The following is a 27,914-nucleotide window of genomic DNA, read 5'->3' as shown; positions in this document are numbered from 1 at the left end:
TATGCTGCCTGTGTGCCATACTCTGCCCGCCCGCCCTACCCTGCCTGTGTGTGCCATACTCTGCCTGCTCAATGCTACTTGTTTGTATGTTACCTTCATTGCATCAGCCACACATCATCTATCTACTGTATCTGCCATCACTAAGGTCCCTGGTTTGAGAGTCCACTCCCTGCTTTATGGTAGTAAAAATGCCACCTCTTCAGCCTCCCGCCACATAACATTGACAGAATAAACACAGGAAGGCAAAGCTGTCAAAAGAGCAGCATAAATAATTTTTATTAGGTTTCTACAATCAAGTACCTGCTTGGAGCAGTCAGTGTTGTGTTCCCAGGACAAAGACAGAAGGGACCTTGCAGAACATCTCTCTCCATCACGGCGTGCTCACAAAAAGCACAGAAGCCTAAATGCCACACCAAGGCAAGAGCCAATGTCATTCTTTCCCATTACATTGGATGTGCGTCTTCCTACTGAACATTTGCAGTAGACTGGCAGTAACATTAGGCCCCTTTGGTAGCAAAAGGGTGAAATTGGGTTTCCACCCCTGAATGTAAGTTTGGAACATTCCCAGCACCTCTTCTGGGACTGCCTGGTGAAGTAGTAAGGCACCGTGGGAGTTGGGGTACGGCCACCCGTGACATCAGGTCAGCAGCACCGAATGAAAGCACTCGCCCAATTGATGTGTATTTTTATTTCTGTTGCATGTTCTACTAAGTCCCTTCTTAATTTTAACTCCTTCTTTGCTAAAAGAGACCATGATAAAATCTTGCTTGCTAATTTTTAAATCAGCTGATCTGTTGGCATATTGCCAACCGCGCGATTAGGAATTATTAAATCAAGAACTCTCAAGATCATGAGTATGGATGCCTGTGATTGAGGGGGGCTGGGGGTAAGGGGGGTCACTCAGAATTATAATGGAAGAGAGTGTGATCCAGAGTGCAGACTGTCACATCATACAGTGGACACTGTATTAAAATAAAGCAAACAGGAGGCAAGGAGTGAAGTGTCCCAACCATAATCCTTCATACAGGCCAAAGTTCAGGTGCCCACAGCACCAGGCAAAGATCCAGTCCAAGTAAAATAGTGTTGTTCTGATACAGTGGCAATGCAGTTACTGGAATGGGCCAGAGAGGTAGTCACGACCATCAATGTTTCTCCAAAAAGCAGATCTGAGCAGAGGGCCCTTGTTGTTATCCCTTGTTGTTATTAAGACGGGTTGTCCTGCAGATAGCCTGCTGGTGGCGTATGGGGGAATGAGCAAAACAAATGGACAAAGTAAATAAATAGCACACAGAAAGGAAAGGTCTGGACGGACACATTAAACAATAGCTCTGAGCACACAAGCCAAAGAAAGGGCTAGGGCTGGCACTGGACAGACATGCAGAAGAGGGTATTCTGGATGGACACAGAAGGGGCCTAACTGGATATGTAGGAGCAACGGCTTTGGACGGATACAATGTCAGTGCTCTCCGTGTTCCAGTTAGGCAGACAGTCTGACCATAGGTGAGTTACTGCATCCACAATGGAGTTTGGACGGAGCAGACTGTGCCACGCTCGGGGCACAACAGCAGATCCCTTTATACTACGCCACCTGCTGGCGACTGTTGGAAGTGACTGAAGCTCAGGAAGACTTGTTCCAGTGAGATCTGGCTGACACAATAATCCTCCAGATCAAACTTCTCCTTGGCCTTTTCCAAAGTCCCAAACACCTGGAAAGCGAAAGAAATTATAAATGCTAAGCTTTGTACCCCCAACATACACATTTCCATTCATAGACCCTCGGACTCAGTTCTATTCTCTTATGGTAAGACCCCTGTTTGTTATAAATTCATGCAAAGCGTTGGCATTATATAAATACACAATGATAATAAGGGCTGTATTGCACATACAATGATGTTTTAGCTGGCTTTGTTCTCTTACCTGTGCCCAGCTGAGCTCCTGGCTGGTTATGTGGTAGTGCACCATACCCTGATGCTCGTGCTTCAGCACACTGCCTGCAGGGGGAGACAGAAGATACTTGTACATTTGCCATTTGCATTTTCATTCCTATGCATCCTTTTGATTTATACTCTCCTTCCTCCCACACTGCTTGCTGACATATCCTCCATAAACCTCAGCCATTAACCTGTAATGTGCTGTAGATAGTAAAATCTCAAGCTACAGAGTACCACCGGCACACTAATTGGTTAAAAAGGAATGCAAAGCTGATAAACTGAATAGTGGGTATACTGTCACTTTAAGACAGCGCAGACTTTATTCAAACTGACCTGGGAATATCGTTTCAACAAAATCTTTAAAAGCCATCAGTTCCTCTGCCCCTCGGGAGGTCTTGGCCAGCAATGTGTAACCACTCCCAAACTTGTTCTTCAGGTGCTGGGGACTTCCGAGGCACTTTAGTTGTCCATTCACCATGATGGCAAGACGTGTGCATAGAGCTTCGCATTCCTCCATGCTGGTGGATGTAAGAAAGAAAGTGGGGATACATTACGTTACTGTTACAAAGGGCTTCTTTAAATGGAGCCGGTTCTCCTCAGGGAAGTAAAACCACTTCAGCCAATCAACAATAAGCCTTAATAAGTCAACAGAAGTTAGAATGGTTAATATATGGTTGCTAAGGACTACAACCATGGGGTAACTTTATTACCTCACAGTTCCAAATTATGCAAAACCCTTAATTGGGTAAATCCCAGGGTCCCAATCATTTTGGATAACAGATCCCATACCTGTGCTAGATTATTCTCAATACGCCTTGCCAACAGACTATTACATTTTACCCACTTATTTTCATTTTATGTCTTAATTTTCCCTTCTCCCCACCCTACCTGTGGGAGGTAATGATCACTGCCTTTCCATTCTCCCTTGTTCTTGTCACTGCATCCCACAACAGTCTCCGTGCAACAGGATCCATTCCAGTAGATGGCTCGTCCATGAAGATCACGGATGGCCCTCCAATCAGAGCGATACCAGCACTGAGCTTTCTTTTGTTTCCTCCACTGGGCAGAAACGTAAGGAAGGGAAAGAACCATAGGGTGAATTTAAGAGAATGTAGGGGGCGACACAGAGAAACCTGGCATGTGAGCTACATAGAAAAGGAGGAGGGATGAAAAGGAAGACATGTTTAAAATGAGAAAATATAAAAAGATGGTGAGAGAGGTATAGAGTAAATAACTAATGTATGGTAAGGAGAAGGAAAAAATCCAGGGACTCCCCAAGTCCCCCCTGGGAAGAAGTAATTTTCATTATATAAATAATGGCCCTAGACATGACAGGTTAATTCTAGTTAGGAAAGTCCTTGTTCACCTGTATGTCCGCACCAGCTTGTTGGCATGGGCTTCGAGGAGTAACCCACGTAGCATGTTCTCCACACAGCTGTTAATGTATCCCTCAGGCACCCCCCGCAAGCGAGCATACATGCACAGTGTCTCGCGCCCAGTCATGTGGTCCAGCAGAGGGTCAAACTGTGGGCAGTAGCCGATTCGCTGCTGAACCTTGAAATACAAGGGAATGAGTTTTGAAAATGTGCAAGTTTAGGTGACAAACTCATGCACATCTGGGCAGCGCCAATACACACAACATGCTGCATGGGGCACAGATGCTCTGCATTACCTTCTTGATGTGGCGCAGGATGCTGTACCCATCAATATACGCGTCCCCAGAGCTGACAGTTTCATCTCCCGTTAGCATGCGGAATGTGGTGGTCTTGCCAGCTCCATTGAATCCCAGCAGGCCAAAGCACTCGCCTCGTCCAACCGCTAAAGATATACGGTCAACTGCTAGGACCAAGGCACGGCGCCCATACACCTGTTATATTTAAAACAGATTGGTGGATTACATGCACTCCTTTTTACAACTTTACCATTGTCCTCTATTTTGTTCTAGGTTTGACCACCAAACATAAAAAGCAAATTGCCATTAATAAACAAAGTTTTATACCCATAGCTGACCTGCCCATCCCTGGCATTTCCAAAGGGATAGGGCAAAGGGCCAGAGGCAAAAGCAGGGCATAAGGACATTGTCGGAGTGGAAGTCAGAGTTCGGCCTGGACCCGTCCACAACCTGCAAAAAATATTTGTTCGCCCGCCCAAACCCACCCAGTGGGTTTTGGGCCAGCCTGCACATTACTAACCAACACATAATGGAACCAGACTATGACAAGAGGCATGGGTACCTACCAGACATAGGTGCTAAAGTGCAACTGCCAATAGCAAACAATCACCAATCAGTTTTGAGAACTTGCAAAAGGAAAGCAAAACCCTGAACACTGCTTTCTGCACCTAGGACGAGATTTTGAATTCAGTGCTGCCTAAGCAACACCCATTTTGATGCTGGTGCAACTGGTGCACTATTGGGCTCCTTTGAGTAAACAGCACAAGACTTTGCACTGAATATCTAAGGATACAGATACACTAGAATATCTGTTCACCTTGCTAAGCTCCCGGATGACCAAGGGGCTGCTAAGTGCTGAAAGCTGCTCCAAGGGTGACTCCAGAACCTTTTTTCTTTCATCTGCCACATCTCGATCCTCTGGGGGAGAAACAGGGGACTCCGGGAGTGAAGCCTAGGTAAGGCGAGAGAAAGAAAAGAACTGATATAGTTACTTACATTGGCATAAGCTGCATGAGTGTCAGCCAATGGGATAAGTCAGAACAAGGCAAAACGAACATGGAGAATATACAATATGTTTGTATGAAATATGAAACAACAAAAGAGGTCAAAAATGAGGATCCATTTTTGATTGGTCCTCAAACACTCAAACATCCTTATTACTCTGGGTTCCCCCAGTACTCTCATCCAGTTTACATACCCATCTGTGTTCTTTGTAGCTGCGGCACAGGTTGTACAAACGGCAGAATATCTGGCTCTCGATAATAAAGAGAAGGCAAAGGAAAGCTGAGCCCTGAACAGCCATGGCCGTCAAATACCGGCCCACCCCTGGTGAAGACCACGAGAAGTAGTTGTCCTGACAGGTAATATCTGAAGAAAAAAAATTGCTTATTTTATCTCTGGTTACTACAGACGCACGCCAAAAAAATTAGTATTTATGAAGAAGTTCACTACTTCCTGTCACTCACTGAATGCCTGACAGATGATCGCTGAACGGGGTGATGAACGGCAGAACTTTAATAAGTGATAATTCTGATAGAAGTCACTAAATGATCGTCCCAAGCAGTAATTTGGCAGTACCAGGAAAACCTGGTCTAGGATGTGAGAAAGATCCACCAGGCCAAGGGCTGAAAGACAGACAAATGCACATTGGAGAACTGCTTAAAGTAAGGGGCATCATGGAGTACTCTATAACAAGCATAATAAGGGGAGGTCTAAACTAGACATCTTCATGGCAGAGTAAGGAAAAGCCTTGAAGATCTTCTCACCTGGAATGCTCATGATGGTAACAGAAAGGAAGCTGGCCGTGCCGGACAGAATGTTAAAGATGGTAAGCCTGGTGTAAGCAGTGGCCGTTGAGGTGAACAGGAAACTGAATAAATACATTAGGGGTATCACAGCCCAGCCATACAGGAGCAACATAAGTATCACGTCCACAAGGTGATGCTCTTCCGTGTAAGCACGCACATCAAATGCCTGGAACACCGCCTATGGAAGAGGAAGGGGGTGGTCAAGAGCCTCCTCCAATAGTATGGGTAAAAATATAAAATGAAACAGGAGGAATGTGAAGACATATAGGATAGTAGTGGCAGAAATAAGACTAAAGAAGGCTAATGCATGAGCCCAGGAGGGAACTTGAAGGTAAAAGGAAAACTGTCATTGGAAAACAGTTTTTTTACAAAACCTATCAGTTAATAGAGATTCTCCAGCAGAATCCTGCATTGAAAGCTATTTTTCAACAGAGAAAACAGATTTTTTTTTATATTTAATTTTTAAATTTCACATGGGGGTAGCCATATTCTTCATTTCCCAGGGTGCCACAGCCATGTGACCTGTGCTCTGAAAAACTTCAGTCACACTTTACTGCTGAGCTGCAAGTTGGAGTAATATCACCCCCCCCTTCCCTACCCCCGCAAGGAAGGTAGCTGCTCCCTGACACCTGTACTGCTAAAAATGCTCCCAAGCCCCACCTACTGGTAGATATGAGCACTCAATAGTTAAAATCCAAGTCCACCTCAAACCTTATCTGAAAGCAGTTTTATTGTGCTGTGCTGGCTCCTTCCGAAGCTCAAAATCAGGCACAATGCACTGAGATGGCGCCTACACGCCAATATTAGATCTTAAAAAAAATACATTTATTGGTTCAAGCTATAAAAACTATATGGTATAAAACTATACCATAAAAAATTGTGACAGGATCCCTTTAAGAGAAGAGAATATGAGTAAATCAGTAGAGCTATGGTTTCTGGACTAAGCTGTCCTCTAACTCACCAGCATGAAGGTGCAAGGAATCAGAAAGTTGAGCAAGTCCCAGGTTAGTGCAGACAGCCAATAGCTGAGAGCAGAGGCTCCACTGACGAATTGTACATGCTTGGACTTCACCGCTCTCTCTCCGACCAACAACAGAGAGAAGGTACTTGCCAGAGAAGCCATCCCATACAGTAGGTTTATGGCTATTGCAAAGCCAGCCTGGCCCCTGCAGCCAAACACAAAACATTACTATAATAACTGCCCTATAGGCTACCCCTCACCCACAGTTGCTTTCAGTGACAGAAAATTTCACCACTGAGCTCACTCAACTACAAGGTTAATCAAACATATTTTCCAAATTAACCCATCCTGCAAGAGGAGCTTCAGATATAACCCAATAATCCTGTCGCAGTTCTGAAACATTCAGGAAAGCAAAATCACTGCCACTACGCTTGCTTTAACCTTTGCAATGCCGTTACATTTCCTTACTCTAGCAGCTGATCTTGGGCAGTCTCTGTGGTGTTTCGTGGTTGAGGATAGTTGGTTACAGAAATGGAAGCCTCTGGGCCAGCGATCAGCTTGAAGAGAGCATTGTCGACCAGGGCAAGGGCCGAAGCGACTGCATGGTATGCCTGGTTATTGAAGCGAGCTGTCACCTTGATCCTAGAGCCAAGGTTCTGAATGTCGGCGGCACAAAGGCAACGCTCGGCAAACAGTGCCCCTTCATCTGAAGCTCTGGTCAGCAAATAGTTGTCAAGATCATCTAAAGAAACAGAACTTGCTGGTTATTTGAACCGATCCTTGCCTTTCACTTATTCATTAAGTCTTTCCTTACTTTCAGATATTAGAACATAGTGTGGGCAGAATCAAAAAGTTTTACAAATGCCGGCAATCAACACTGCTTTGTTTTTCAGCAGCAGGACTCAGCATTCCATGCCCATAGTACCACAACAAAAGCTCAGCACTCACCTAGCACCTCTTGCGGCTCCATCTGCTGTCCAGAAAACTGATCCCTGAAATTATCAGCCAGGCTCTGAAGCAAGGTGGAGGCATTAGGGGGAAGAGAATACGGCACCACTGTGTACCCATAGGGCACCAGACTTAGATCCAATGGTGGTGAGTCCTGGGGACCAGGGAAAGTCTTGCCCACTACTAATGCTAAAGTGGTGAAGACCAGAGGAACCAGAAACTGACCCACCACCATCTTCCAGTTTCGCCAGCTGTAAGCAGCTCTCTTCACAAACAGGGCGTAAAACTGCTGGCACCACAGGGTACACTGAGGAAAACAAAAAAGAACACAAAGAATGCAGGGTGAGAGGATATGTTACTGAGAGACAAGGGTCAGACTAATATTATGCACATGTAGCATTAAAGGACTCAACATTGCGGCCTTAAACAAGGCCCTTAAACATGGTGCTGGGTAATTATTTCAACAGCTTTTGCAACATACTGTGTACCCCCTGCTGCAGCTCCCATTCCAAGTACACAGAGGCCCAAACAGCTCCCCACCAGCCCAATAAATAGTGACTGTCTATGGCATCTTACAGCAGCCCCTCAGATTGCCAGTCCGGGCCTGACTGCATCATCAATTACTAAGAACTTACAGGGCTCACTTCTATTGTTAAGCATGGTTCCATTTTAACAGCTTCCTTCTCCTTTAATTTCGCATTATCTCTCACCTTCCCATTAAGCTTGATGTTAGAGCAATCCTCAGTGATGAGGGTCCCGCTGTCCTCTGTGCAGTCACTCATAGAACAGGACTCCTCAGTTCCCCAGTCGTTTGCGCGTCTCTCATGCTGGTACTGAAGAGGAGGCAGCTGGATAGCCTGTATGTCCAGGCTGGTGTCTACAAGCTTCCCAACACTGTCGGTGGCAACAACAAACATAGACATCACACTCTAGCTGCCATTTAGCGGCCACTGTATGAAATGCTGCTGCCTGACAGTGCTTACCGCAGGAATACTTCTTCCATCGTGGTAACAGAGGCCCCATAGCTGGCTATTCCCAGTTCTTCACGACGGAGTTCCAGCTCTGAGAAGAGAGGTTCAAACCTGTAGGGGATGAAAAAGACCAAGCAGATACTTACTGGGCAAGAAAGAAAATATATATATATATATATATATATCAATAAGCACACCGATTAATCAGATGAAATGTTTTAAAGGAGAAGGAAAGGCTAAATAACTAGGGGTGCCAAATGTTAGGCACCCCCAGGAAGAAGGAAGAGGACTGCTTTGTTGCATGCACCTGGGCCAGTGCTGTTTTCTCCTTAGAGGAGCACTGGCTGGGGGTTTCAGGTAAGTGATTACAATCACTGGGGGGTGCCTAATGTTTTTGCAAACCCCCCCCCCCTCCCAAGTGATTATAACTTTCCTCCTCCTTTAAAAAAAAAAATAAGCACAATCAGCATATAGAAATGTTATGGATCCATCTGTGCATGTAAGAGCATGTCATTTCCTAGAAGGGGAAGTTGGATTTTGCACCAGTCAGCTCCCTTTCCTTGGGAACTTCCTTATATTTGACAGACTAAAATCAGCTGACTTTATCTATGCTTATAAAGTGCTGTGCACAGTGGAATTTCTGCACTTTACCTATGGGTGCTCTCCTTGGGAAGAATGTATGACAGCTCAGCTCCTGCATTGCTCTCCAGGGTGGCATTGGGCACATAGCTGGTGATAAGATGAGTGATGTCTTCCACCTGGCAGTGTGGCTCCTTCACCATAACCATGTGGTACCCAGCACCTGCAAATCAAGGCATAGGAAAGGCATATTGTACAATTCCATTAATGAGACAAGGAACAATCTACTCCTCCAAGAATATGGGTGTAAAACAGGGTTTATATTCTGGCATATCTGTACTGCAACAGTTACTTGCTTTGGTCATAGGATCTTGCATGTTTTACCCCATTTGTAGTTGTATCATTGTATGGAGCCTATTACCCTAAAATATCCTGTAGCTTAGAGACATAACAAGAATAGTGACTGCTAGGGCCCCAGGAATATAAAGGACCTAGTGTACAGGCTACTACCTGTAATGTGTTTCCTTGTTCAGTACCATAGTGCCCCAGTATTTTGTGGGTGCTTGTATGTCCTTAACCTTCCACCCCTCACCGTATTTGCATTTCAGGAAGAGTGGGGACCCACAGCACTGGAGCTGGCCCTGAGCCAATATGGCAATCCTGTCTCCCAGAATGTCTGCCTCATCCATGAAGTGAGTAGTAAGCAGCAGGGTACGGTCATGTTTGTGCTGCCGCAATAGTTCCCACGTGTCCCTGCGGGAAGCCGGGTCCATTCCTGAGGTGGGTTCGTCCAACATCACAACCTGTAAAGGCAAAATTTCCATATGTTATATGTATGCTGCAACAATGGCCTTTTAACAGCAGCACCTAGTGTCCACAGTATTATTCATATGGGAAGATCTTTCTTATTATGTCATAGCAACACCAGAACCAGCACATGTTCATAGCTATAGCCCAAATTACAGAAACCCCAACTTCACACCCCTCAGGCCTCTGACCTTGGATCCTCCGATCAGAGCAATTCCAATGGACAGTTTACGGCATGTCCCCCCTGAGAGCTGTGTACTGAGAGCATTGCGCTTTTCCTCCAGTCGCAGGATTTGGAGAATCTTCTCCACTTCTTCTGGACAGCACCAGCGTGGACATCCCTTTAACTGCCAAGGAAGGAAAGCAACTATGAGCTTGTGACCATATAAATCACCACTTAAGAACTACAGAAAAAACAAGATATTATTGTTTGAAATGTTTCTATGGCGTGGGCCTAGCATCAGAATGTCCCTCACCCCTGCATAAAAATAGAGGTGCTCCTCAACAGTAAGACCTTGGAACAGGACATCATGCTGGGGGCACAGTCCCAGGCTGCGACGGATCAGAGCTGTGTCTCGAGTGATCTCATAACCTCCAATATAGCATTCACCAGATGATGGGGGAGAGAGTCCTGGGGAAAAAGTAGGAAAGACGGCATCAAAGTGTGCAACACTAGGGCAACCGTGGGAACGGTTTCACATGGTGTAAGGGGTTGTTCACCTTAAAAATTAACTTTTAGTATGTTGTAGAGAGTGCTATTCTGAAATAATTTGCAGTTGGTCTTCATTTTTGATTATTTCTGGTTTTTGAGTTATTTAGCTTTTTCTTCTGCAACTCTTCAGTTTGAAATTTTAGCAGCTATATGGTTGTTGGGGTCCAAATTACCTTAGCAACCAGGCAGTGGTTTGAATGAGAATCTGGAATATGAATGGGGCGGGTCTGAACAGAAAGATAACTAATAAAAAGTAAGAATATCAATGAAATTGTAGCCTCAAAGAACAAAAGTCTGGAATTGCACCTCATCAGATATTATTTTGCCATTGGCAAAACTGAATGGTTGCTAGGGGTTACTGCTCCTGGGAAAACTTTGTGTCTTTTCTTACATAACACACTATTATTTACTTGCAAGGCAGACACTGGGCCACACTCATAGTACCAGAGGCTAAGTAACCCTATGATTATTATTATCAAACAGAGCGGGGATGCCACAATGATGTTAGTCCAGCTTTGATGCCCTGCAACTAATCAGTACCTGTCAACATGGAAAGCGTGGTGCTCTTTCCTGCGCCATTGTGTCCCAATAACACTGTGACTTGCCCCTCGTACATGTTAAGCGTGAGATCTCGCACAGCAATGCGTTTCTTTCCACTCGCATGGTACACCTGGGAAAATTGAATAACAAAAGTCAATGGGACTAAGGTTCACTACAGATATCTCTTCTACCTGTACTACTGGTAAATGTCATATAATGGCACACTGGCCAGCTAAGTAAGGACCATAACTGGGACCTCAGGAAACCACACCCACCAAAAGTATAATGTAACATGGTATTGGAAACTTTGTATAATACTTACCTTAGTTAAGTGCTTAATGCGTATTCCTGGTACCAGATCTGATGGCTCTTCCTCTAGATATTCTCCTTTCAGCGCCTTTTCCGGATCCTCATCATCTTCCTTTTCCAAACCCTCCACTAGCCGCGGCGTCCCACACCAGTAGGAAGGCTGAATAGAGTTAAAAAAATATATATACTTAGAGCGCAAACATGGCCAAATGACACAATGAAAAGCAGGAGAGCAATGCCTCATTTCTGCATGGATTAGCTTTCCCTTTTCCAAACTGAACCTTCTGGAAGATAAAAAGTCCCTAAAGGGACATGATTACTCTTTAAATGTACATTAAAGGACATTATATACAGATAGCGGGGATATTTCTTCCTATTAAAACAATAAATGCACCAGAGGCCACGCCTTTAGACTAGAGGAAGATAACTTTCAGTTGAAGCAGAATAGATTTTTTTTTTATTGTAAGGGCAGTGAGGTTGGGGAATGCCCTGATTAGCGATGTTGTAATGGCAGATTCTCTTAATGCCTTTAAGAGTTGCTTGGATTCTCTATACAAGACTGGTCAGTCAGGATACCCAGCAATACCCCTGTGGGCCCCTTCCACCTTACTCATGTCAATGTACATCTCATATGACCAAGAGATGGTCTACTCTAGTAATACTGGCCACTCTAGTATTACTGCCAACACTTTTGCTGGGGCAGAAAACACAATGCTATAAGTTCACCCCCTTATTTTAAATGTTCCCATAAGCTTCCCCTTAAATGTCTATGTACCTTTAGGTAAGAACCCATGGAGTGAGTTACTCGCCGCGATGGATCTCTGCTATCTCAGGCGATTAACCTCTCCAAAAAAAGCTTTCCACCGGGAACAATAGAAGTTACGCATTACTTTGGTAATCCAAATTTTCCTCCGGCAGCAAACTTCATGCTACTTCGGAAACCAAAGCGTTTCCACCAGTGACTTCTATTGTTGCCAGTGGAAAGCTTTTTCAAAGTGGTTACTCACCCGCAATAGCAGAGATCTTTCACGGGCGAGTAACTCGCTTTGTGGGTTCTTACCCTTAGGGTGTACCTGGACAGTGCTATAAACAGTACAGAATTAGCTGCAAAGACGCAGATAATAAACATATACAATAGGTTTTGGAAGTGGGTCTCACCAAGAAGCAGAAATACCATGGCTGGGGTACTCCATAATCTCCAGGCATGACAGACTCAACGTACCACCCAACCAGAAAATAGAGAACACAATCCAACATCAGCATCTGCAAGACCTGACCCAATGTAAAATTATCATCCACACTGACTGGCGTAAAGAGATTTGACCACTGGGCTCCTGTACCTGCAAGGACAACAAAGAGAGTGCATTTTCAGCATCAATATTATGAGTAAACAAAAATAGGCAAAACGCCATCTTTAAGTAACCAGTTAAACAGATCCACCTACTGCATAAAATATAATGTTACAGATATTTATTATTAATATAAGTACTGCAGGGTTATCAAACGCTCACCTTTGCCTTCAAACATCCCGATGAGTTGAGCCCCCATTGCCATGCCCACATTAGAGAAAAGACACGAAGAAACTTTTGCGCCATGATTCAACTCATCATACCACGGAGAGATGAAAAAGTAGGGAATGTAGGAGAGGAAATACAGAAAGCCCCCTGCCGCGGCTGCCATATTCGCTGTAAAATAAAAACCAATGAGCAAGGCCTAATGAGTGACAAATACAAGGACAATGTTATTAGCCGGAGCTATACAGGAGTAAGTCTTTACCTCTAGAGAAGAAACTGCTGATCATGAAGCTAAAGCTGATGGTGGAGACTGAGAACACCAAAATATAGACAAACACCAACGAGGGATCACTGCGGGTAAGGACCGCACCTTCACTGCTGACCTGGGTGAAATAAGTGAGATTAAACATCAAACAGAGCACAGGACTGCACTCATTGCTGGCCAGGAAATGAAACTGAAAAGGTTAGCAGGTTACACAAAAAAGACATGTATATAACAATATGATAAGGTTCCTAATCCTATGGGACATAAACTATTGGTTATTGTTTTGTTTTTGATCCTTGAAGTACTATGCAAATGATTTTGGCCAAAACTGGTGCTTTCACTTGACATAATATACATACTGGACTGAATGAAAAAGTAAATGAAATATTTAACAGAGAATGCAGAAATGTGACCTTCCCACTGTGTTGCAGCATGTCAGATAAGAACAGCAGTCATAGTTGTATTTCCTTTGGTAGCTTTCCTATACCAAGTCATGTCTTTTCTGTGCCCCGTAAGCATTCAACTGTGCCTTAAAGGGGAACTCCACCCAAACACAACTTAGTTTTTTGAAACAGAGAATAGTTACCTAAGCCCCGCCCCCTGTTCCCCTGCTGATCTGGCTGACTAGTTTTGAGATTCAAATAAAATGTAACAGTAGTCGACTGTCCTCAGCCTGCCTTCAGCCTGCATCCTCCAAATCCCACAATTCCCTGCACATGTGATGTAAATAAGGAAAGGAGCATTGCAGTGCAATGCATTGTGGGTTATGTAGTTCCAGCATGCAGTCTGTAAGCTGTGGAGAGTTCTTACCATTTTTAACATCAATGCTTTAGTCCCTCCTCCCCTGCCAAGATTTTAAATGATGCAGCTGTATTTCAGCATATAAAAATGGTATTTATTCATACTTTTTGAAAGAAAAGATTACAGTGATAGGTATATTATGGTTTTTTGTGCTGTGTGGGGCACTTTAACAAAGCCTGAGTTCCCCTTTAATGAATCCCAAAGAAAAATGTTGGCAAGACGGGCCTCCTTAAACGGTTAATAAAAGAGATATATATTCTCATAGCATGAGAAAAGGCAATTGCTCTTTATAAACCTCATCAGGCCTCTTAGGAAACACACAGCGGTTATTGTATTGATCCATATTCAGGATGAAGATAAAATGTTTCCTACATCTGCAGTGAGGTTTCTGCGATTGGCCCTCTCTCAATGAGTGAGAGAAGCAAATGTCTGTGCTACAGATTAACTTCCCTCTGGTCTTGTTTTTTGCCACTGGACAAATAGGACCTCATCTACAAAATGCTGCTGACATAGAATAAACAGAGATACAGAGATGGCAGCACAGCAGGCAAAATGTCTATATTTGTACTGGATTTTTCATTTAGGTGTGTATACATTATGGTGTGTGCAAAAACAACAGCATCTTTTTCCTTTTACTTTATCCTGCACCCACAACATACAAAAAAAGCAATGTAAAACCAGCAGCAACAATAAATGCCACTTCCCAACCTGTATGTGGTTGCACCATAATGTTTATAATTTAACATTCCCTGTTAATCTGTGGGTTCTGCCACATGGGCTGCTGTAAGATACCATAGACAGTCACTATTTATTGGGCTGGTGGGGGGCTGTTTGGGCCTCTGTGTACTTGAAATGCCAGGGACTATTTTAAATCCCAGTCCAGACCTGCGGTTATCCCAAAAACAAACAAATGTATTTCTACCCAAGGTCTTGTGACTGAGTATCTCATTTCTACCACTGACGCATTCTCACTAATTAAGTGAATCTCTATGCTAGGTTGCTTGCATAAGACAATCACAAGAACACAGAACGTCACACATTTACAAAGTAAGGACGGGGAACGATTACTACACTAAAAGGAAATGGCTACACTAGTCGTTTGGCGCAGGGTTTGAAAACTAGTTATTAAGGGCCATGGTAGACGGGGAGATAAGTCGCGGAAGTTTCTTCTATGGCGCCCGATCAAAACCTTTTAACTGGCCCGATCAGCGAGTCGACCAATATCAGCAGCTTCCTGCGATATCGGTCGACTTGCCGACTTGCCATACACGCACCGAAACGAGGTTTCGTACGATATTATCGGTGCGTGTATGGCCAGCTTTACACATCCAGGAATCTCTTGAAATGCTGGGATTATAGATAACAAATCAACATTGGATGGAAGGGTATGAAAATACAAGATAAGGACAAATTTATCACAATATTACAAATGCAAAAAATAAAAACAGGTACAAAGCATGTGCACCTAGCAGCCCTGTATACAGTAGGAGAGGCACCTCGCACAGTTTGGATTGAAACTCAAAATTGACCCTGGCATTTCAAGTACACAGAGGGCCAAACAGTCCCCCCACAAGCCCACTAACTAGTAACTGTCTATAGCATCTTACATCAGCCCCTCTGGCATTTGCCAGAACCCAAAGATTTCCAGTCTGAGCCTGGGCATCCCCTAAAAGGTCATCCCTGCAAGGCATGCTGGACACCTGCTTTAAATAGTGCCCCCTTGCACCTGGAAGTACTGCACTCTGCAATGGATGCAGTACTAAAGGCACAACTAACACAAAGGCACAGGGTGCAGCTGCTCTGCACCAGATGCAAGTGAAGGCAGTATTGCACGGTGAGCTGATAGTGAAGCCTTTATATGTGTTGTCCATATAAAAATATTTTACATGATACTGATACTATTAAGGAGAACCTATTGATACAAACCTGGATACACAGCAGCAAAGTGACAAAGAAGACAGACACCAAGAGGAGCAGGAAGAAATGGATGAACCAGGCAGTGGAGTGAAGCCAGGAACTGAGCCCCATGACCCGCATGTACTCCTGTATGTGAGAAACAGGCATGTCAGATTTGTACCTACAAGGTGGTTCTGAAGCAAAATAACTAAATAAAAATCATGCACAGTCAGGGTGCCCATGGCTGTACCTTTAGCTTTCTCTCCTTCTCCAGGACCAGTGCCCGCACAATGCTTAATGATGTGTAGGTGAAGCTGAGCATTAGGAGCAAAGGAAGCTGGTTCTGGATAGCCAGGATGAAGAGGTCATTGACATAGGGTGGATAAGGGAAGCGCCGTATGGCCACATCTATGTTGTCCAATAGTAAACGGCCACTCTCATTGGCATGGTACCGCATGATGGCACGGTCAACTTCATGCTGCATGGCCAAGAAGCCCTCCCGCTGGTATCCTGAATGCACAGACAGCAAGCATGTGAGCTAATGAGATAATCATTCTATAACATCCTGGCATCAACAAATGAGCTATCGGCATTACATGTGTGCTATGCACAGGGTGATTCTGTATGTGCAGGTAGTACAGATGAGCAAAACTTTTAGTAAAAGCACCTGGTGTGCCTCCAGTCTTGTCTCCTGCCTCACGAGGCCCAGGCATCTGGAAAAGCGGATACAGATATCGGGTGTGCCAGTTCCTGTCCACATTGGGATTTAGCCCTGTCTGCTCACTCATTGGGGCATTTCGTGGGCTGTACTTGAACCGCAGCCTGTAACGGACCTGTGTCAGTAATAAGAATAAATTAAAATGTGTTCTGAATAGCAGATACTTCAAATCAATGATTCACCTATTGGTGTCTCATGAATCTAATCATAAAAGCAATATCTGCAAAGCCTTGGTGGGTTACCTGCAGTGGTAAGGGGTCCCCACTGTGGTTAAAATTGTGTTCAAAGACCACGGCTGCCAGGATTTTACTTGAATGGTTGTTATGCCTGATGTAGTCTTCAAAATCCTCTTCTGTGGGAAATCCTCGGGCCGACTGGTTGGCTAAGAGATAAAAGGGTAAATTAAATCTAAAGTTCTTATGAATGAAAACCTGACCAGACCCATTCATGGCATTGAGCAGGGCACTACTTACCAAAGTAATAGGGAAAAAGGTGGTTCCCTACATCCAGGATAATGCTGTGGGCAGCTTTACTATGAGAAGGCACATACGCCAGCTCCCATGGCCTTGGACCTGGGATAAATGGTAGGTTTGGGAAAGGCATTTCTCTATACAGGGTGGCATTGGGGTATGTAACAGAAGGGACTCTGTGCCGAAGTGCAATTAAGATGGCTGAAAACAGGAGGGGCAGGGCTAGCTCAATCACGGTCACGAGGACTTGTCGCTTCTGTAACACAAAGGAAGATAAATGTTAAATTACACATCAGCTCTATTTATTTCTACTACATCATTGTCTACCTTCTACAAGGTGGTGCTAGGCTGGCATCTCATACCCCTAGCTCAGTGGTTCCCAAACTCTAGAGCTAAAACCCTACGGGGATGGGGGACTAACCTGAAGGCCACTTTGGAGTGCAGAACTATCCAAGAAGAGACCAACAAGCTGTCTGAGGCCCTCCAAGTGAGTTTTATGGCCCCAAGTATGGGCACATACCTTTTTGTATGCCAGCTTTAATTTTTTATATGCCAGTCAGCAGTTGGAAGGACTATCAAGGTCTTATCTCTTAAAATGGGTACTAATTCCCAGAAGAATTAGGTCATTCTTCCCCATTACAATTCATTGGTATCACCCCATCTAGACTATACAGTGCAGTTTTGGTCTTTTTGATCTGAGCTAAAACAGTCTGAAAGCTGTAGTTATGTTGCTCTTGCTGTTCTAGCTCCATTTTCCTTCTTACGATTAGATTAATGCTAATGAGTCTCATGTGGTTGAAGACACATGAGCGATCCTAGAGTGTTTTGCTGTGGCTTAAATGAAGCTGGGCTGTTTTCACTTTCCACTGATTACAATGCAGATTGCTGCAAAGGAGCTGATCATTGCTGGGAACACAGATAGATGTATATTGAACCCGTAAATGCTACACTTTGCCACAGCTGATTCCCATTGTGATTAAACAGAAACTCAATATGACTAGGGTCTTAGAGTCCTGTCTCTTAACTGTAGACACCCAAATACTGCAGAACAACAAGTGTTGAAAATTATAAGCATTAAAGTCCTGCAACATCTGGGGACCCAAAGCGTAAGTCAAAATGCATGCAACCACCCAAACATTCCCCTCTACTCTAGTGTACCTGCATCTCTTTATTTGCATGGGGGGCACAAATACACATATCCGCAACACAACATAGCGAGTACTTTTTACCTGCAGGATGTAATTCTTCCACAGAAGAAGCCCCAGCTGTCTAAACACGGCCATCTTGCAAGTGGGGACCCAGGAACTGGGGCAGCTGCAAAAGATAAAGACAACAGATGAACTAAACATGTTTAGTCTGGTATCAGCCTGGCATTTCAACAAGGCAACTATAAAAGTCAATGGTCCAATTATGCACATCCTCCAACTCACATTAGGCCAACGCCCATAGAAAGCTTCATGCAGACCCAAACCAACATTTTCAGCTTTCAATACCAGCAGGTGAACTGATATTTGCAGACAGGTGCAAAAGTGTGTGTGTGTGTGTAAATATTTAAGGTGGCCATACACTGGCCAACCTCAGAGATATCTCAACTGGCCATCCATGAGAATAGCCAAGTGGCACTACCCTCCTCCTTCAGGTGGATAGGCGACAAGTACAGCTGAGTGCAACATCTCCTCTCACCAATTCAGCTCTGAATACCCCATCTAGGCACTGAGTAGGGCCTTCAGTTGGGACAGACCTTCAGCCCCCCTGGACATGCTACAAGTGGCAAGATGGTTTGGGCATGCACTCAACATGGCCCAAATATGGACATGTGTAGCAACACGCACAGTTACTTGGTTCCTTCTACTTAAAAAACATGTATAGCAAAATCCTTATGGATGAGCCTGAGGCCCAGGCAACAATGAGAAGGAGGGAGGTACTTATTATCCAAAACTCATTTTCTCTCTTTAATCTCATTCTGGTGGTTCCACAAGGAGAAACGGGCAAGGAGAAACCCCAAATCATTATTTCACCTTTTTCAATTAAAACAAACCAAATAGAACAGGTTCTCTATACAAGGAAATTACCTTCTCACTGTTTTTATACAAAATGCATTTCACACATTCCTACATAGGCATATATTATGTATCTGCCTGATTGGGGATGGGGGAAAAAAGACATAGCCAGGAAGCCATCAGTGTGCTCAAGTCTGACGCTAGAGGATCTCTACAAAAGACTTATACCTGGCTGAGACCAGTCAATAAATAAAGAGGGCAGTATACAAAAACATACCCGAATTTACAACAACACTGTCACCTCATGGAGCAATACGTTTTTTGCTGCCAGGTTCAGTAACCCCCCAACCCTCATCTGAAAGCTCCAAAAAAAACCAGAGGAAGTAAGCAAATAATTGCAAAACAATGTAATAATAAAGACCAACTAAGAACATACTAAGAGTTAACCTTAACGGAACAGTAACACAAAAAATGAAATTGTTTTAAAATAATTAGAATACAATGTACTGTTGCCCTGCACTGGTAAAAGTTGTGTGTTTGCTTCAGAAAGACTTCTATAGTTTATATAAATAAGCTGCTGTGGGTAGCCATTCAAGCTTGAAAAAAGGCACAGGTTACATAGCAGATAACATAAGCTCTGCAGAACACAATGGTGTTTTACTGAGCTTATCTGTTATCTGCCGTGAAACCTGTGCCATTTAGGCTGATTTCAGATTGATTAACTACCCCTATGGCTACACAGCAGCTTATTTATATAAACTATAGTAGTATTTCTGAAGCAAACAGAATTTTGTTTTCCTATTCAAGGCAAAATACATTTTTCAAGTCAATTCAAAACAATTTTTTAAATTTTTTTCTTTAGAAATGTACAAACCCCTCCCCTTTTTTACTAAATTGTATTTTGCCATCTACAGTTTTATTCATTTGAGGAGCCACTAGAAGAAAAAAAACATTTTAAGCAAAACATTTGTAATAACTGGAGTGCTTAGGCATTCGCCCCCAAGTTTTCTGTGCGTTGTCAGGGATTTGAATGTATACACCAATAACAAAACTTGAAATAAATACAATTCCTCTACCAACAAAAAAAATTGAATCAAACATGTCTTTTGCACCCAAGGAAAGTGGAACAAGCCTTAACAAGTCTCAAGCTTTATTTTCCATTGTTAGTAAATTTGCCCTTAAATCATATTTGTTGCACATAAACTGCATGTGGGGTTTCCAGAGCTGCTTCTTTCCCTTTCCCTTTGTTGAGCTCTCCCTCTGCCTTACAATAGCACAATAGTGTTCTTTCACTCACTTACCCTACACAAGGGAGCCACACAGCAGCTAGGTCTCAAGGGCTTGGTCAACAGAAGAAGAACCAAAAAACCTCCACGCTTGCAAAACGCGTTAAGTCAGGATTGTACATTCCCCACTAAGGGTCCGACTTTCTTTGTGAGATGTTCTTAGCTGCTCTTACAATAACAGGCCTCTCATTCACCCCCCAGACCCAAGATTGCTTCATCCTCTAATGGTGCAGAACTTTGCCTTTATCTTTGATCCTAACCCCGCTGTTGTTTAAGAAATCCTGGAGGTGCTTGATTTATGCACACATTGAGTCAGCACTTGTCTCTCCCTTAAGTGTCCTAGAGGTTTACCTTGTAGGGCGGGTGGGGGCACTTTTGCGGGGTGGGGGGGTTGGTGACGCAGATCAGCAATGTTGAAACGACTGTGTGCCAAAATGCAAGGTGCTGCCACTAAATGGGTTTTTATGTTAAAATAAGAAATGTAAGAAGGGATATACTGCTGAACTCTTGGGAAAAGCAATGCTGTGGGTCAGGGTTTCCCTTTGGAAAAATGCACCACATAAAATGTTCAAAGTGCCACAGAAAGTCTTACGATACTGTGTATGTGCAAATCTAGCCTAGGCACATGGGATACCAAGGAAATACAGGGCTCTAGGCACGGAACCCGGAAGGTTCCACCATCCTTGACAACTGGCGCATATTATGAATGTGCCGATAGCCCTTTAACCAGGTATCCCCCGCCCCACAGCTCTGCTAACTGCAATCTCCAGCAGCGGATGGGGGAATTTTTTACATTTTATTTTCTATACAGGCACCCAAGGGCTACCCCCTAAGTCTACCACCCTCCAAGTCACAAACATTCATACGCCTATATAAATATGGCCCTGCAGGGAAGGTGGTAGTGAGTGCTGTGTCTCTCAAGAGGTGCATGGCAAGTAAGCAGTTTTATTAACTGGGAGGTGCCTAACATATCAGCACCCCTCAATAAATTAGATTTTTACTGTCCTATGAAGAAGCCAGAACATAGCCTAGCTGTGGCTCTAAGGTCCATGCACACACCCTGGATAACTCACTGTGTGCTGATAGCACTAAGCTGCCAGTCTCACTCCTTCTCTGAGGCTGCAATGGAATATGTACAAATTGTGATCTGAGCTACAGAGAAACCATTGCTGTTTTGGAAACAGAATAAGAAATCCCCCGTACTAATCAGCTCGATGGAGGAGTATAAAAAAAAACCCGATAGATTTGCAACAAAGAATTAACACTTTCCACTTACTCCCAATAAAAATGATTGCTTGAATATCTAGCGCAAACAACCTGCTTGGAAGCATAACTAAGCCAGACCGTACTTACCCCTGGCACGGCCCTACTTACCCCAGGCAAGGCAGTATCTTCTGTGACTCTTACACATACACTGACCTAAAAACACTATACCCCAGCTCTACATCATGCCCAGGCCAAAGTGTGATTGGCTAACCTTCTACCAATCACTGCAGACCAGTACTACCCCTCACCATTCGCACAGTACCCCACTGTACGTTGTGATAGGATAGCCTGATATCATTCACAGGTACTCCAGGTATTACACCAGAGGCTTCATATCATGATTGGCCAATATGCAATGAATCAATAGAGGCCTAACTTCACGTCTTCAAACAGTAGCACATTCTATAGGAAGGTGCAATGAGGAAGGAATGTTTAGTGAGTGGGTTAGCAAATCCATAGCACTTCAGCGCTTTTGAAGTTCAGAGAGTTAGGAGTTGTAGTAATACACCTTGATAAGACATTATTATTATTATTATTATTATTAAATATATTTATATAGAGCTGTAATATTTCCCAGTGCTTTATAGAGATCATACACATCAGTCCCTGCCTCAGCCGACCATACAATATGTCATATCTATCACATATTATGATAGAGACTATAATTATATGCAGTACATTCTGCAAAATTATTCATGCAGAACTGTTTCTGACACAGAGCTTACAATCTAAAGCTGATCAAGATGTTTAGAATAGCAGTCTTGTCCACCTGTATTACTATTCTGTATTAAGGAGCACTACTAACTGCTAATAAAGAAACAAAAATAAATGAAAGACGAAGACACACTTAAAAAGTGAGTCTTTTTGACAAGAGGAGCAGTGTCCCAGGGACCCAGCTTTGTGATTAGATTCAGTGGGAGAAGCCCAACAAGTTGACTCCCACCAGTGAATGGCTGGCTTTGTCACTCAGAGGAACATATTACAGGCATGTGACTTGTTATCCAGAATGCTCAGGACCTGGGGTTGTCCCGATAAAAGGTCTTTCCATAATTTGGATCTCCAAAACTACTAAACAAGTCTTTTTAAACATCAAGTAATCCCAATAGGATTGTTTGCCTCCAATAAGGATTAATTATAGCTTTGTTGGGACCAAGTAAAAGGTTCCGTTTTATTATTACAGAGAAAAAAATAATAATTTACACAATTTTAAATTATTTGCTTAAAACGGAGTCTATGGGAGATGGCCTTCCTGTTATTTGGAATTTTATAGATAACGGATCCCATACCTTTATCTATCTATTTACAACTATATGTAGCTGTAGGAATCCAGCAGCATATTTACACCAGTGCTGCAGGGGTGCTATGGAACTTTCTCAGTCTAATTTAAGTACAGGTATGGGATCCCTTATCCGGAAACCCATTATCCAGAAATTTCCGAATTACGGAATGCCCGTCTCCCATAGACTCCATTATAAGCAAATAATTCTAATTTTTAAAAATTATCTCCTTTTTCCCTGTAATAATAAAACAGTACCTTGTACTTGATCCCAACTAAGATATAATTAATCCTTATTGGAGGCAGAACAGTCCTATTGGGTTTATTCAATACTGAAATGATTTTTAGCAGACTTATGTTATGGAGATCCAAATTACAGAAAGATCCCTTATCCGGAAAAGCCCAGGTCCCGAGCATTCTGGATAATAGGTCCCATACCTGTACTTCAGGTTTAGATGAATTACAACCAACAGCCCCAGGGTTGGATTAACGACTCCTTTGGCCCCCGGGCTACCCCCACCTCCATCCTAGCCCTGTCCACTTTTCCTGATGCTGGGATCTAGGATCTAGGGCTTATACAGACATCAAGGATCTAGGGCATATGTTGTTTAAAAAAATGCAACTTGTTTTTATTACACAGAGTGTGTTGCAATATTGGTTATTATGTTTATACTCTCAAGAACTGCAGGCCTGGATGTAGAAAAGCTTGTTTTCCCAGTCTGTTAAAATAATCATACACTTTATACTGTATATTCTCCAGTAAAACTTACAGTGCCTCTAGGTGCCTTCCATTATATATTTTTTTCTTTTACCTTTATTACTACCATAAAGGCACAGCCAGGCAGCAGGGTAAACAAAACAAACCTTATAACTTTTCTGTTAACAGGTTTCAAGTTTCAACAGCACCTAAATTACTAAACCCTACATATTAAGCCACACCAATCTAGGTAAAATGGCATAAGCTTCTGCTGGATAAATTCTGGATAGTTCCGTATTAAGACTTAAGCCTGCACCCCTTTAAGGTGGCATTCAAAAATGTCATAAATAGTCCAATAACAAACACATACACAGTTGCGATTGTGCCTTGGGCCCTGTGCTGCACCAAACCAGGCATTAATGGGGTGTTTATGCTACAAATTATTTTAGTTTTAGACAACAGTAATCTAAGAGCATAATAATCATTATATACATTTGACTTCCTCCTGTGCTTCTTTCCAACACTGGGGCTTATTCATCTACATTAATATATATTCTATTTACACCCTTATGCTCTTTGCAGATTAAAGTGCCATATGGTGTATAGAATTAGTGACCCCCTCCCCCCAGAAAGTGAACTCCAAGTGAGAATTCATTTATTTTTTGCAATTACTTCTCTTTGCTGGTCAGATCCTCTCTTACTTCTCACCAGTCTGTCTGCCAATTCACTTGGTGCTATGTTCAGTGACTATAGCAACCAGATTAATATACAGTGAAGACCAATTCCAAATGTTGTTATACATGAACGGAAGCACTCTCCCATCTAAATGTGCCCATGACAGAATTATTTTTAGCAACAAATCTGCAGCAATAAAAGAAAATGGACTACAGCAAAAATGACCTATTTGAGTATTAAAGGAGTCCGGTCACTCACACATAAAAAGCTGTATAAAACAAAATCCTTTGCAAATTAAACATGAAACTAAATTACTTTTTATTAAATTTTATTAAATCATCAATAAATGTAATTAATTAATCCGATTTGGTAATCATAGATTGACTGCCCCGCCTCTATGTCTGAGGCATAGAGGCGGAGCAAGCAATATATGATTGACAACTCAGATTTTCAGTAAAACTACTTTTACTTTCCAGTCAGCACTTCCTAAATGTCATTTAGAGGGTGCAAATAGAGATTTTGTGGTGATACAGCTTTATAACAGTATCCACAAAATGGTGCCTGCTTGCTTGCTTGCTGTGACTATGAATTCCATGACTGAAAGAAACAAAATTAAATAATATATAGAGTTGTAAGTACATTTTATTTTGCTCAACTAAGACAATAGTAAAGGATTTAGAATTATTTCTTAGGGCGACAGGTCCCCTTTAAAAGCAATTCTGTCCTTTCCTTGAACTTCCTTTAGTTATATGGTCCATCCGGTGTTTTGACCGCCAGTGACCTGAGGGACAACTGTGTCAACCATACATTATAATACCCTTCCTAGACCAACATTATTTCCCCATACAAATTAATGGCAAATTTAGTGGCAGGGGCAGATGCAGATGGGGAGCACTCGGTTTGGCTTTTTCAATTCATCAGTTGCGTTAAAATTACAGATTATTGCACTATAGTTCTTATTGATTCAGTGAGACGATCTGTGACACAGCCATTACAATCTCCGTTATTAACTGAACTACTCGCCACAACTAACGCTATTTCATTCTACTCAACATAACACACCCTCTGCAGGCACAAAGAAAATGTTTTGTTTTGATGGCTGGATGTCCACGTACATTTAGGGCCCCATTCAATATAAAAATAAATAAAGTTTTTTTGAGAAAAATGTATATTTTTTTTCTAACTTATAGAACTTTTGGTAATGTCCACAATAATTTTGTTTAATATTCTTTTTCGTTAACTTGCACGAAAAAGTTGTATTTTTCGCAAAGACTATCGTGACTATCTTTTGGCCACGTTGGATCTGTAGAGTGCCATTGAGTCCTATGGAAGGCTTCCAAAATCATACATTGAAAATTTCAAAGCCAGAAAGGTTTTCGTGCCGTTTACGAACGTTCGGATTTGAAAATTTTGTGACTTTTGGAATGCAACCACAATATTTTCGTAAGACCGATAAAAGAATTTTCGAACATCAGAAATTATTGTGGTTACACAAAATTGTGGTTAAATGAATGGACCCCTTAGTGTACACACAGTATATAAAACACTGACCTACAACACTCACAGCGCTAGGATATCACTAGTGTCATGACATACTTGCAGCGGCACGAGTTTAATCACTGTGCAAAGCCATTCCTCTGGGTCACGTTTACCAAGACAGTTGTATTCCTGCAAAGTTTCTTTGTTCCATTCATTTCCTGTTTAAGAGAAATAGTGCCACTACTGCTGCTGCCCCCCCTATGTAAAACACAACTAGCCTCTGGTGTATAAGTTCAGAAAGTTACTATAACATAATTCCTTCTTACTCTACAATTACACAGGGCATGCACAGGTTTGGGGCACAAACAGGGAAGGATAAAACATGTGGTGAACACACCTCCTCCGGCACACATACATTAGGGTGCACAACAAAGTGGTATACACCTGAAAGGGCGTTCTCTGCCACTTCAAACATGGCAGGGAGTCTGACTAAAAATAGGTGAATTTGTAATGAAGCCAAGAGCACTAAATCCAGAATAGCACTGTAATTACCCCTTCTACCAGCGTGACCATAATAAAATAACAGCATGGTGAGAAAGCCATAAATTCAAACAGACACTTCCGACAGGTCAAAGACCTTTACGTGCCATGAAGTAAAGATTACAAGGTTATGCAACCTCAGAAGGTGATACCAACGTCCACACAAGCACCTCATTTTCATAGACAGAATCAGTGCTTGCAAGACGTGTGTGTATGAGAAGCCTCCCCACGGGGGATCCCTATTCCTCAAGCCTTTGTTTATATATCTCCTATGAGAGGAGGTCTGATTTTATAAGTACTTACCTTTACAACTGTAATATCTGGAAAGGTGGAGAGGTTAGGAAAGGATATCTCCTATATATGTGTTGTGTATCTATATATGTATATACACTTTGCAAATTACCTCTTCCCAAACCTCATTGCTTTTCTTTGGAGTAAGAACCTTTTTTTTCCAGACTGAATCAATCATAAGGAAGCTTCTTCTCTGTAATCCCCCTTTATTTCAGGTTTTCTTACAGATATTACCTGCTTCAACTGAATAGTGGTGCCCGGTCTGGCCAAACCGAGGTTATGAGATCATGGATTTGAGGTTTCCTTTAGTGCAGTCCCTCCCATTTGGATCCTTTCCAGTGTTTCTCCTGCCGCCTTTGGGCACACTGTACACGTTTCTCCTTCCGTGGAGACTATTAGTCAGTAATATTGTATAGAAGATTTAATTCCATTGGTGCTGTTCTACAGGCTCTCACATAGGATCTCTCTCTCTCTGCGGATCCTGGACGTGGCAGAGTAAATACTGCAGTCCCCAAGCAGATGCTCTGATCTCTTTGTCTTTTTTTGTTTTGTAGGCAGATGACAATGGTTCTTCTATTTACATGTCTATTTCAGTAGGTCCCCAGGGAACTGGAACCTTGTAGCAATCTCTGTTGGTAAAAGCTGAATCTGCAACCTTTTTGCAGAATTAATGAAAAATCCAAGTTTCTTGCTATAATAAATATATATAGGAAGCAAATAAGGTGGAATTTGGTTTAGTACAACAGTGTCCCTAGTAATGCCCCCACTCCCCTTACTGTCTCTATGTGCAAGTGCTGCGGTCTCCCTATATAGTATCCCTCTCAGCAGGTGCAGCAGCCTCTTTTCTTTCGGTGCAGGTGCTGAAGGTTCCCAGCTCTGTCCCTCTCGGTGCCAGGGTTACATTCAGCTGTCTCTTTGGAGCTGCTCCTTCTGCTGCTGCAGCTGTCTCGCAGGGATTCAGACAAGCGGTGACGTCACCACAGAGCCGAAGAACAACAGATCCCAGCGGCTTCCGGGTGAGGTCACATGACCCGAGCTTGCCGTTCGGTCACATGACCGTGGAAAGTAAAGGTCGAGTCAGTCAGGATAGAGGGGGTATGTGTTTATGTTTATTTGTGTTATGGGAGTTGGTGCATTTGTATGACGCATCTTGGGCATATGGAGAGTGTTCCTTAACTGAAGCCAATATGGTTTAAAGTGAGACTTTAAAATGCCACAGGCAATGCTCTAAAGCTTGTGGGTTTGGACTGAGGTTGCCACCGTTTTGGGGACCCAGAAATGCGGCCCTATGCTGGGTGGGGTGGGCCTCCGTAAATGGGACATTTTGTACTTATTTTTGCATTAGGGTATGGTATTTAAAACAAGGTGGACGTCTGGTTCTAAGCCAATTTTTGAATTATGAAGCTGAGTTTTTGAGACCTATTTTTGCCCCCCCCCCCAAAAAAAAGGAGAAGAAACTTTGGGGCCCCATACAAGTTATTTATATATAACACAAGCATGCA

General features: G+C 42.9%; 1 protein-coding gene across 3 annotated transcripts; it reads right to left on the bottom strand.

Annotated features, from left to right (window-relative positions):
- Positions 1 to 249: 249 nt before the first annotated feature.
- On the bottom strand, positions 250 to 27,425 carry abca3 (ATP binding cassette subfamily A member 3). Of its 3 annotated transcripts, none has more exons than XM_004918012.4 (31): positions 26,647 to 27,425; positions 18,132 to 18,216; positions 16,906 to 17,158; positions 16,675 to 16,814; positions 16,382 to 16,547; positions 15,965 to 16,224; positions 15,745 to 15,861; positions 13,015 to 13,135; positions 12,750 to 12,923; positions 12,397 to 12,578; positions 11,252 to 11,398; positions 10,930 to 11,059; positions 10,154 to 10,308; positions 9,869 to 10,024; positions 9,463 to 9,673; positions 8,943 to 9,093; positions 8,304 to 8,402; positions 8,031 to 8,214; positions 7,321 to 7,627; positions 6,841 to 7,114; positions 6,373 to 6,577; positions 5,370 to 5,589; positions 5,070 to 5,228; positions 4,802 to 4,971; positions 4,421 to 4,555; positions 3,604 to 3,798; positions 3,298 to 3,485; positions 2,820 to 2,990; positions 2,265 to 2,449; positions 1,918 to 1,991; positions 250 to 1,706 (listed from the first exon to the last, which is right to left on the bottom strand). In XM_004918012.4, the coding sequence occupies exons 2-31, from the start codon at positions 18,183 to 18,185 to the stop codon at positions 1,575 to 1,577; spliced, it is 5,115 nt and encodes a 1,704-aa protein (XP_004918069.1). In that variant the 5' UTR covers positions 18,186 to 18,216; positions 26,647 to 27,425; the 3' UTR covers positions 250 to 1,574. The 3 variants fall into 3 exon arrangements, with proteins under 3 accessions (XP_004918069.1, XP_004918068.1, XP_031748644.1); XM_004918011.3 differs by lacking the exon at positions 26,647 to 27,425 and adding an exon at positions 26,525 to 26,630; XM_031892784.1 differs by lacking the exon at positions 26,647 to 27,425 and adding an exon at positions 20,204 to 20,337.
- Between the last annotated feature and the right edge of the window lie 489 nt (positions 27,426 to 27,914).

Source organism: Xenopus tropicalis, chromosome 9, assembly GCF_000004195.4.
Source record: "Xenopus tropicalis strain Nigerian chromosome 9, UCB_Xtro_10.0, whole genome shotgun sequence".
Taxonomy (NCBI): Eukaryota; Metazoa; Chordata; class Amphibia; order Anura; family Pipidae; genus Xenopus; species Xenopus tropicalis.
Note: the sequence above shows the minus strand (reverse complement) of the source record. Positions and strands in the feature narration are given on the sequence as shown.

Coding starts and splice junctions, on each gene's coding strand:
- abca3 (XM_004918011.3), bottom strand. Junction 15,862..15,964: donor AGAAGGAGAGAAAGCTAAAG/GTACAGCCATGG, acceptor TCTCACATACAG/GAGTACATGCGGGTCATGGG. Junction 12,924..13,014: donor CAGCAGTTTCTTCTCTAGAG/GTAAAGACTTAC, acceptor TTTATTTTACAG/CGAATATGGCAGCCGCGGCA.